Source organism: Rhagoletis zephyria, unplaced genomic scaffold (genome assembly GCF_001687245.7).
Source record: "Rhagoletis zephyria isolate East Lansing unplaced genomic scaffold, Rhagoletis_zephyria_1.1 Rzeph_scaffold_00758, whole genome shotgun sequence".
Classification (NCBI taxonomy): Eukaryota; Metazoa; Arthropoda; class Insecta; order Diptera; family Tephritidae; genus Rhagoletis; species Rhagoletis zephyria.
In genome coordinates this window covers 92,729-104,755 of record NW_016157842.1, presented here as the reverse complement: position 1 = coordinate 104,755, position 12,027 = coordinate 92,729, and the positions used below count along the sequence as shown (strand labels likewise).

At 46.5% G+C, this 12,027-nt stretch overlaps 1 protein-coding gene across 1 annotated transcript in view; it reads left to right on the top strand.

Moving 5' to 3' along the window:
• The window catches only part of LOC108361409 (probable aconitate hydratase, mitochondrial), an 80,152-nt gene extending 68,335 nt beyond the window's left edge, over positions 1–11,817 (top strand). The window contains exons 2-3 of the mRNA XM_017614017.1: positions 10,999–11,730; positions 11,803–11,817. Of these exons, the coding sequence (XP_017469506.1) occupies positions 10,999–11,730; positions 11,803–11,817 (747 nt within the window). The remainder of the gene's footprint in view (positions 1–10,998; positions 11,731–11,802) is intronic.
• Positions 11,818–12,027: the final 210 nt, after the last annotated feature.

Here is a 12,027-nt window from a genome sequence, read left to right as displayed (position 1 = left end):
TCACCACATGACATGATATCACTTGATGTGGCATCAAAGGCAACATCATTTGGCATAAAATGAACCAAAATAAATAAGATTTAGATAGAGGTGAAAAAAGGGATAAAAAGGAAATACAACTGAAGAGTGTGCGATGTTATATTGTGGTGTGTTATGCTTCATATGTTATGTTATTTATTCTTATGTTATGGTTATGTTATGTTATGCCAAGTACTAAGCTAAACTCCCCTCCACTTAACCCATTCCAACTAATGTTATTTTAGCTCATTCAACTTACATAAACTATCCTTAATTTTATCGGTTGGATTTCAACCGCTGGGCGAACACTAGTACATATAAATATACGTAAGCTCCATTGTATTATACACTTTTTAAAATAGTGGTTAATTTCGAAGTAAAACACAAATTGTTTTCTCATTTCTGATAAAAAAAAATCAAAAAATTTAAGCACTTCCTTAAGTAGGGTAGGGTAGGGGCTTTAAATGACAAAAATTGTAATGACAATGTTGGGCATTAGGTTAGGTTAGGTTACACTGGCCGGCTGATGCGCCTTACATAGACCCGTTGGTCCTTTGTAGTGCCAGATGGAGGTCCGTTTTACTGCGATCTAAAGTAGTCGTCGTATAGGACGTCAACGCTTTTTGCGAAATTCAAGAGTGCCTTNTTAAACTGCGAAGCTCCGAGATAACTAAGACGATTTCTAGCTAAGGCCGGACAGAAACAGAGGAGGTGTTCTAACGTCTCACTCATGCCTTCCTCCCTGCACTTCCTGCATGCGTCACTGTTACTAATGCCCATTCTGCTTGTGTGGGATGTNTCCTCCCTGCACTTCCTGCATGCGTCACTGTTACTAATGCCCATTCTGCTTGCGTGGGATGCCAGTAGGTTGTGGCCCGTCATTAGGCCGACAACTGTCCTGCAATCCCTACGTGACCGTGTAAGCAAGAAATGGGTGTTTCCTTTGCTGCTATTGCACATGATCTTGGTGGTTTTGCATGTCGCTAATGCGTTCCATCTCCCCTTGATCCGGCACCCAGCTCTTTCGGAAATTTCATTATAGATCGTTTTTAGCGACTTTTGTATTTCCCGTACTGGTTCGCTAGTAAGACGGATGGCACTTTTGGAAATCTCATCGCTATTTCGTTGCCTAAAATGCCCTTGTGGCCTGGAACCCAGTATATATGCAGCCGTTTATTCTCGGCCGCCCTGTCTACTGCTTCCCTGCTTCTAAGGACATTTTCTGACGCAATACGATGTGAGATTATGGCCTTAATCGCCGCCTGGCTATCGAAATATATATTGATGTTTTTTATATAGTTTCCTGCGTTGCTAGCTATCTCAGCAGCTTTCCCTACAGCGAAGACTTCCGCCTGGAAAATACTGCAGTACTCTGGAAGCTTGAAGGGTTGCCTGAGGTCTAGCTCGGCGCAATAGACTCCAGCGCCCACTCCATCAGCCATTTTTGATCCGTCCGTGTAGATGTTATACGTTCCGCTGGCGGGTCGCGTGCTCATGCGCCATCCGCCCTCCTTAACCGTAGCTTTAAGCCTTCTTTCCCAGATGAAGCGTTGGGGTATGTGGTCTATTTTATCCCCCTGCATATCGAGCTGTGCCCGAAGGTTCTTGCGGAGAATTCACCTAAGGCCATCAATCTCGTGGCGGATTTCGCTGCAGTGCTCTCCACCGCGATGTCGATTGGTGGTAGGTCAAGTAGCCTTTCAAGTGCCGCCGTTGGAGTGGTCCTTAGCGCTCCTGTTATGCACAGTGCAGCGAGCCGCTATAATCGCTCCAATGGTTTTCTATACGAAATTTTGTTTGCAGCGGTCCACCATACCAGAGCGCCGTAACGCAATATCGGCTTAACTACCGCTATGTAACACCAATGCATTAGGCCAATGGATAGGCCCCATGTGGTACCCAGCATCCTTTTACATGCGTAAAGGGCACCACTGGCCTTTTTCACCCTTTCCTCCACATTTAGCTTACACATCAGTTTGCTGTCCAAAATTACTCCCAGGTACTTGGTGTGATCCTTGATTGATAGCTCCGCCCCGTTGAGCCTCGGGGGTTTCCACGCGGGGATTTTGTACCTTCTTGTGAACAGTACCGCATCCGTTTTGTCAGCATTTACCTCTAAGTTGACTGTTGTCGCCCATCGATGTACGACCCTTAGAGCGCTTTCCATTACGTTACTGATGGTGTCTAGGAATTTCCCCGTAACAACTATAGCTATGTCGTCCGCATAGGCAATTAGTCTGGGTGCTTTCCCTTCGAATTTTCCCAGAAGCTCATTCGCTACGAGTAGCCACAGGAGTGGTGACAGAACACCACCCTGAGGAGTTCCTCTATGCGCTAGTCTGAGCAACCTGGCTTCGTTCCACTCCGCCTTAATTTTCCTGCAGCTCAGCAGGCTTTTTATCCATAGTAGGATGGCAGACTCTACCTGGGCTGCTTCTAGGCTTTCCATTATTGCCTCATAGGAGACATTATTAAATGCCCCACTTATGTCCAGAAAGACCCCTAGGGCATATTCTTTATGCTCCAGAGCTTTTTCTATTACCGCGGTTAGTGAGTGAAGTGCAGTCTCAGTGGATCTACCCTTCGTGTAGGCATGCTGCGCCTTTGATATGCTGGCCGACGGCAGCTTATCCCTAATGTAGGCGTCCAGAATCTTTTCGAGCGTCTTTAGAAGGAATGAAGTTAGACTAATTGGTCTGTATTCTTTCGAATAGAGGGGATTTCCCTTGCCCGCCTTCGGTATGAATACGACCCTCGCCTCTCTCCAAAGGACAGGCACATAGTTTAGTCTTAAACATCCCTCGTATATTGTTTTCAAGTATGGTGTCAGCACTGCGGAAATTTTTTGCATCATGGCTGGAAAGATACCGTCTGTGCCTGGGGACTTAAACGGCCCGAAGCCATCGATTGCCCACCGTATTTTTTCTTCCGTTATGATGTCCGGGGGGACATTTTCCACGCTATCTCCTAGAAGTTGCAGATCTATGCTGTCTGTACACCCCGGAAAGTGTGTGTTGACTAGGTCTTCCAGTGAGTCCTCACTGCTTCCAGTCCACTCTCCACATTTTTTACGTAGTAACCTTGGATTAGTCGGGTTCTTGGATAGCAATTTCCTTAGCCTGGCTACCTCGGTTGTTTTTTCTAATTCGCCGCAGAAGCTCTTCCACGACTCCCGCTTGCATTTACGAATCTCTTTCTTGTATTCCTTAAGTACTTCCTTGTATTCCATCCAGCAGAACTCGTCATCGGCTACCTTGGCCAGTTTGAAGAGTTCCCTAACATTTTTCCTGAGTGCTCCGAGCCCCCTGTTCCACCAAGGTGGCTTTGAACCTCGCTTGGCATGTAGCGGAGGGCATGCGATGCAATAAGCTTTATTTAGAGTGTTGGTAAGTGAGACTACCAGTTCCTCCAATTCAGAGTGGGAGTCACTTACCCTATACTTGGTTAAATTCTTCCTCACTACCCTTTCATACAATTCCCAGTTTGTATTCCTGTGATTTCTGAAGGTTTCGCTTTTTGTACGGGCTGAGAATTTTACCTGAAATCCTACATACCTATGGTCAGAGAACGAGGGTGTACTAAGCACCTCCCAATTCTGTACTCCGATTCCCCCACTAGTGTGGAGTGTTATGTCAAGGACGTTCTTCGAGGTAGGGCCAATATAAGTTGGTTCCTCACCCCGGTTAGCTATATCTAAATTACTTATTAATATAAAGTTTAGTAAAGACTCACCCCTTTCGTTGGTATCTCCACTCCCCCATACTGTGTTGTGCGCATTGGCATCCGCGCCTATGATGAGTGGGCGTTTCGCCTTCTCGGCCTCTCCCACCAACCTCCGGAGCTCGTTTGGTGGCGCCTCCTCGTCGTGAGGCATGTAACAAGATGCAAGGAGTATTGTGTCATCCTTGCCATCCTTCACAGCTACCACCGTCAGATCATCTGAAGAGAAATTAAGATCAATATAAGAGTGTATACTTTTCTTTACCAGTATAGCTGTTCTTACCCTGTTTGTTGCACTCGGGATGTGCGTATAGTAAGTTTGCGACTTTAGTCCAGCTACCACGTTTCCCGACGCTATCCATGGCTCCTGGACTAACGCCGCATCGTAGCCGATCCTCTCTAAATTGAGGAGGAGCTCGGCAGAGGCGACCTTGCTTTTATGCAGATTTATTTGAAGAACCTTCACTGCAAGGATCAGGATTCTTTTCGGGGTCGGGTAGAATCTCCGGATCGCCCTTCTCGGTCTCCTGGAGCTTCAAGGTGGCCTCCAGGATCTCTCCCAGATCCTTCTCGACCTCTCGCTCCTCCAGCGTGTTAGCATTGTTATCGGCCAGGCTTCGCTTCTTCAGGCGAAGGTATACGCTACCTATGCCCCACGCCATCTTCCCGAACCTAGCGTATAGTATGTCTTCGGCCGGCTTGTTGATTTGGAGGATGTAATTTTGGCTGCCATCCTCCTTACAGGAGTTGGTGACCTTTAACACCCTCCAATCTCCCGTCGGCACGTCTGGGTTCTGTCTCTGCAGAAGCCGCAGCGCATTCTCCGGTTTTACCGTGCGGGGTATGAGCACCTTCGCTTTCGGTATGGACGGTATGCAGCTGCGGTCCACAACCTCCAAGACGGCGCCCTCCCACAGGCCTTGAAGCGTCGCAAAAGCTTCCTTTACCCATAGTAGAGATGGATCGTCCTTACATCTTATTATTTTCACCCCATTTAGCCACCCCGCACCATCGAAAGTTGGCATGGTCGTGGTGGGGTCCCCATCCATTTTTGCGACGAGCGCATCCAGCAGCTTATGCTCTACTGCTCCCCAGCGCTCCTGAGAGATTTGTCCCAGCGGATTGCTCCGGTCTATGAGTGCCACGATAAGGTGTCTTCTGGCTATCTCACTGGCCATTGCCGCCGCTGTCGATGTTGTCGGTTTCTCTAGATCGAGCCTGACGTTTGGCTTTGCAGCGTCGTCTCTGCGCCTCAATTTTTTGGCTGGCCTTACTGTCTCGCTTTCAGCAGACCGCTGTCTTTTAGCCGCGATTCCTTCCTCTATCCGGTTTGCGAATCCCGGTTCCTTCGTCCGGTTGGACTTGCAGCTAAGTCTCTCGTGGACTTTGACCGCCGCCTTGTATATGGCTTTAGCCTTCAACCCCTCCTTACTGGGTTTTGCCCTAGGCCTTTTCTTTGATGCCGAACAAGCACCTTTGGCATTCCCCGGAGAGCGTAGCAAGGCCTCCTCTTCTAGTGTGTTAACGCTCTCACCGCTTTCGAGGTCCGAGTCTTCGTGGACTGTGGCACCCCTGCGCTGTAGCGTCGCTTTGGCGGTAACACTACAACCGCTGTGAACCGCTCCCTTCACAGCGGAGGTGTGGCCACTGGCGACACAGCAAGTAGACTCGCTGTGCCCGACGGTGGTAGTAGCCACTTCTCCCACCGACGTTTGGGCGGATATCCCAGACCACCCGTAATGTTGGGCATTACGATCATAAAAATAGCCATTGATGCGATTCATGAAACATTGCAAAGTGGCATTTTTGGTGAAATGGCAACTTTGCGAACAAAATTGTATGAACGACCTATCGCAACTCCGGATTGCAAATGTAAATTTTTTTCAAAATGCTACACATAAGTGAAAAAGAAACGTGTTTACCATTACATACATTGGCATATATTTTTTGTCATATTTTTTTCAAAGTATTTACGAATTGTTGGCTACTTGACAGCCTTGAAATAAACGTTTTTACCAGTACATACCTGTGTTCATATGGAGTAGTAGCTTATGTCGAAAGGTTGGCTTTAGTATAATGCGGTATTCGCAGCATAGGATTGCGAATGACTCACTGGCGTCGAGCCGTTTAAGAACTTTAGTTCCGATTATAGCAAGTCAATATTACTTAAGTCTTATCAAAAATTTCCTTGTCGTTTAATGGATAAAGGGAATGCCACATTATACTAAAGCCAGCTTCTCGACATAAGCTATTATTCCATACGAACACAGATACATTGGCATACATTTTTTGTCATTTTGTTTTTTAACCGACTTCAAAAAAAAGAGATTATTAATTCGTCGGAATTTTCTTATTATGTGTGTTAGCGCATAACTTTTGACCACGTTAATCGATTTATATCATTTCTTCTTTAAAGGTTTGGTTTTTTGCTTAAAAATTACTTGTTTTTAAATCTGCTTTAAAATTTACAATTGTTTGTTTGTAAAAATTAGGTAAAAGACGTTATTTGACCAAATATATTAATCGATCTTGGGAGATCGATTTATTTTTTGCCGATTTCTTCAGCATCAATTATTTTTTTTGGATTCGAATCGATTCAAAAATGGATTTTTTTATTTCGATCTGGCGTCTCTTGAAGTAGAAATATTTCAAAGTGTATGAACTAAAGGTGCGCAGGGTAGTATTATATATTCTGACTAGGGAATCCAATCCCGCGTAAAAATCGCAATCCCACAAGCTTTCAAAGTGTATGAACTAAAGGTGCGCAGGGTAATATTATATATTCTGACTAGGGAATCCAATCCCGCGTAAAAATCGCAACCCCGCAAGCTTTAAAAGTGTATGAACTAAAGGTGCGCGGGGTAGTATTATATGTTCTGACTAGGGAATCCAATCCCTCGTAAAAAGCGCAATCCCGCAAGCTTGCGGGATCGACGTCATCAATCCCGTGGATCCACGGGATTTGCGGGTCCGAAAAAATATCATTATTATTTCCTGTAAACCGTTATATTCAAAATTGATATGTAAAAAAGACGATTTGACTTAGAGAAGCTACGTATTTACTTTTAATTAGGTTGACTTTTTTAATAATATTTCCGAAGGAATGTTAAAGTCTTTAAAGTTTCATCGTGCACAATCAGGAACTACGAATAAAATACATTCCCACGACAGCCGGTTCTACGTACCGGAATGACTCGGGTTTTACCCGACCAAGGGCTGTTGTTTCGGCGATCTAACCCCGTTTAGGTCGGCGAAGTATCTCAGAAGTTTTTTGTCCATAGGGCTACATTCGCTACGTTTTCTCCTACTCAGGGCTGGCATCGAGTCAAACCCAGGGCCAGAAACCTACACATGCTGTGTATGCCAGAGACGACTACACCACAACTCCACCTCTGTCAAGTGCAATGCTTGCGAGGGGTGTAGTCACCTCAGAGTCTGCTCAGGACTACGGACACATCGGCAGTGGACCACGTCTCTTGTGGCCCCCTGCTGCTCTAACAGAGCAGCCTCCACGGCTATCCCCAGTCCACCTGAGCAGTCCCACACAAACACCACAGCACAACAACATAATAACACTNGACCACATCACAACCACGACAGACTACATAACAGACACAACCGCACCACCACCCACACGCCGCCGCCAATAACTCCTGGTTCCTCCTACAATCTGCACGGTATGTCAGACCAGGATATTCCGTAATGTGACATCAGTCAAGTGCGACTTTAGGGCATGCTCAGGTCTACGCACCACGCGAGATTCAACGAGGAACTTCGAAGGCCCGTGTTGCGCTGCTCGGTCGCAGACCTCAACTGCGACGGCTCCCGCCACCACCACAGGGCGGCAACCACCTTAGCAGCGCACATAGCCATCTGCGGCAGGACCACACACATCCCTCACACCCCGCATCACCACACGTCTCCCGAACCACATGAAGCTCCTTCAATTTAACTGTAACGGGCTTCAGAGCAAGATCGAGGAGATAACCGTCTTCATGGGAAGGCATGGCATATTGATAGCTGCGGTCCAAGAGACGAAGTTTCACAGCAATTCAACACTGTTGAATTGTGCCGGGTACTACGTGCACCGTCGAGATCGCGAGCGGGATAATGGTGGAGGCTTAGCGTTCATTACGCACCACACCGTGCAGTATCGTCTTATCGAAGCAGACATCGACCGCAGGGATACCACCCTAGAATGTCAGGGCATTGCTATCCGGTCAGGCGATGTTGAGCTCGAAATATTTAACGTTTATATACCCCCTGTCACCTGCTGCCCGGCAGGATACCACCCTGACATAGGTGCGCTCCTCAGAGGTGAAAACCATATGGTAGTAGGCGACTTTAATGCGCACCACGATCTTTGGCACTCAAGCCTGTCAAACGATCATAGGGGAACTGACTGGGCTGAGCAGATAGGCGATTCGACATTCTGCACAATGAACGACGACGCACCCACCAGGATTAGGGGCAGCTGCTGCAGCTCGCCAGACATAACAATAGTCAGCGCTGGTCTGATAAACAGAATATCATGGCGACCTATGCTGACTTTGGCATCAGACCACCTGCCCATAGTCATCTCGATCGGTAAACTAACCGACTTTGCTTCCGCAGAGCACCGAACTTATATTAACTTTTCTAAAGCTGATTGGAAAGGCTTCGCAGAATTTACTGAAAACACCTTCGCTACTCTCCCCACACCAACCGACGTCCACCTTGGTGAACGTAAGTTCCGCAGGGCTGTCACCGCTGCTGCAGCTCGCTTCGTACCGGCAGGATGTATCACCGACCCACGCCCAAATTTTCCTGCTGAAGCGGCTATTTTAGCCGATGAGCGTGACAGCCTTCGTCAGGCCGATCCCGGAGATCCCCATATCAGGGATCTCAACGCGGAGATTCGGGAACTAGTAAACGTACATAAGCGGAAGAAGTGGGAAGAGCATCTGAAGACCTGCAACTTCACCTGTGGTGTGAGTAAGCTTTGGTCAACCGTGAGGTCACTGTCCAATCCGACGAAGCACGACGACAGCGACCATGCTTCGTCGGACCCGGACCGATGCGCGAGCTGTTTTAGCCGGCAGTTCATACTGCATCCTCCGGTGGACAAAGCCAAGAGTCGAGTGACCAGAAGGCTGCACAAACTGCCAAAAACCTGTGCCCCCCTTGCTTTCACTTGCGGTCAAGTTCAGGTGGCAATCGGGAAGGCGAAAGCCTCCAAATCCATGGGTCCCGACGGAATATGCATGCTGATGCTGAAAACTTTTGGTCCTGCGGGGGTAGCGTACCTAACGGAGGTCCTCAATTTGGCCATGGCCACTCTCATCATCCCAGACATCTGGAAGATGGGGAGAGTGGTCCCACTGCTCAAACCGGGGAAACCTGCCAACATAGGAGATTCTTATCGTCCGATAACACTCCTTTCCCCGGTAGCGAAGACACTCGAGGCCTTGCTACTCCCGTATTTCAATAACCACTTGACCACAGCGAAGCATCAGCATGGTTTCCGTAAAGTGCACAGTACAACAACAGCACTTAACGCCATAAACACTCAGATAACTCGTGGCCTTAACTTAGAAAAATAAAACAGGGGTGGTCCTTTCCCCACTACTGTTTAACTTTTACATTTCAAAGCTCCCTCAACCACCAGAGGGAGTCTCGATTGTCTTTTACGCTGACGATTGCTCGATCATGGCGACAGGGAATGGAATTGATGACCTGTGTTCGAAAGTAAACGGATATCTCTCTGAACTTTCTCGCTTCTTCGCTGCAAAGTGTCTAGCCCTCTCCCCTACGAAATCCTCTTCGACCCTGTTCACAACCTGGACGAAGGAGGCCAGGCTACCGCTAGGAATTCACGTCGATGACACCCCAATTCCGACGGTGAATAACCCCAAAATACTCGGAGTAACATTCGACAGCCTGCTCTGCTCTGCGCACGCAACCGCTATTGTCAATAAAGTGCAGAGCCGCAACAAGGTCCTCAAGTCGCTAGCCGGCAGTACTTGGGGCAAAGACAAAGAAACGTTGCTGGCAACATTCAAGGCAATAGGCCGGCCGGTTTTAAACTACACAGCACCAGTGTGGCACTAGTAGGACGCAGTGGACGAAGCTACAGACGGTACAAAATACAGCACTTAGGACAGCGACCGGATGCCTCCTGATGTCACCAGAACACCACCTCCACGATGAGGCAAAAATGCTCCCAATTAGGGAGCACAACACTCAAGACCTGTGAATGCCGTTCTAGGCACACAAACACCGGACATTGACGCGACGGAGCTCCATCTGCCTCGGGAGACCAGAACAACAATAGCCCAACTTCGCTCTGGCTACTGCAGCAGGCTAAATTCCTACCTGAGTAGGTTAAATGCGGATGTGCCGAACGAATATCCGGGATGCGGAGAGACCCCTCACGACTCGAAACATCTCTTCGCATGCCCGGAAAACCCCACAACCCTAACGGCGTCGTCCCTATGGACCGACCCCATAGAGGCTGCACGCTTCTGGGGCTGCCGTTAGTGGAACTCGACGACAACGACTGAGATATCAGCCGATCTGGGCGGGGTTGTAGCCGCTACAACAACAACAACAACGAATATATATATGAAACAATACCCGCTCGCTGTAATCCCAAAACTAGCTAAACAGTGATTCTGTATTATTTAAATTTATATAAGTTATCCTGTTCCGTTTCCGTCGAAAATGGCGTTGAAGTAATATATTCTTAGAGCTGAATGTGGGTCTCTAATAGAACCAGAGTTATGAGTATTAGAAATTTAGCATCTGAACGAAAGCTCAAGCAAAAAATAAATAAATAAAGGAAAGCTAATAAAACCAGCGGTCGCTGAACACGAATCTGAAGTCGGTTTCGCTCCATCACGTCAAGATTTGTTTCTCACCTCAAAACACATTGCGAAAGTCTCCCCCATCGTAGCCTGTGCTGTCGTTTTTTTTTGTTTGAACACATGATTTCCCATGAAGGGCTGAAAATGCTTCCCTGCAGAAGGGCTTACACATTTACAGTTTACAATTAGCATTACAAATGAATTTCAATATCCATTTTAAGTTGCAATAACACAAATGTATTTATTTGACATAATCCTTAAGCAAATACTTTAAAGATGCAAGAACTTTATAAATTAAAGAAGCAACTTTGAATGAACTCCTCCAAGAGGCCTTCTGAAGTACGTCCTACAAAAGCCTTTTTTTACGATATTGTAATATCTCTTGCTCTAATTTTGTAAACTTTTGTTCTTTTAGGTTCATAAAATTTGCCAAAATGCTCCAAGTATTCATTCCCGACTTTTCCACGCGTCCCGTTGCAAAGATTCCAAAGTTGCAATGTCAAAATTCGATGCTGATGTTTACTTGCCTTATAAGAAGCTTACTAACACTTTAAATATTGTATCCGGTCGTCTAAATCGTCCCTTGACGCTTTCTGAGAAAATATTGTACTCTCATTTAGATGACCCCAAAAATCAGGACATTGTGCGCGGGACATCATACTTACGTCTTCGACCAGATCGTGTAGCTATGCAAGATGCTACTGCTCAAATGGCGCTTTTGCAGTTTATATCTTCGGGCTTAAAAAGAGTTGCAGTGCCCTCTACCGTGCATTGCGACCATTTAATTGAAGCACAAATTGGTGGAAAGCAGGATTTAGCTAGAGCAAAAGACCTCAATCAGGAAGTATACAAATTTTTGGCTTCAGCATGCGCTAAATACGGTCTGGGCTTTTGGAAGCCGGGCAGTGGAATTATTCATCAAATCATTTTAGAAAACTACGCATTTCCTGGACTATTAATGATCGGCACTGATTCGCACACGCCGAATGGAGGGGGACTTGGCGGTCTGTGTATAGGGGTAGGAGGTGCCGACGCCGTTGATGTAATGGCTGATATTGCTTGGGAACTTAAGTGTCCTAAGGTGATTGGAGTTAATCTAACAGGAAAGATTAGCGGCTGGACGTCTCCTAAAGATGTTATTTTAAAGGTACGTAGAAGTATTAACATGTTATTTGTTGAATTTTTTAATTTTCGTACACACTTTGAAATTCGGATTTAGGTATTTGTTATGTAACAGGGGCTAAACTTTTATAAAGAAATTAATGAACATTAAAAACAAACAAAAGAAAAATAATCAAAACTCGAAAAATGTCGCACTCCTATTATTTTGTTGGCCACTGTACATACGGCCAGAATTTTTCATGCATGAGCACCGAAATATCAACATTTATGATATTTTTTCACAGACATAAACGAATAGCACGGAAATTTCTACCCGACCAGC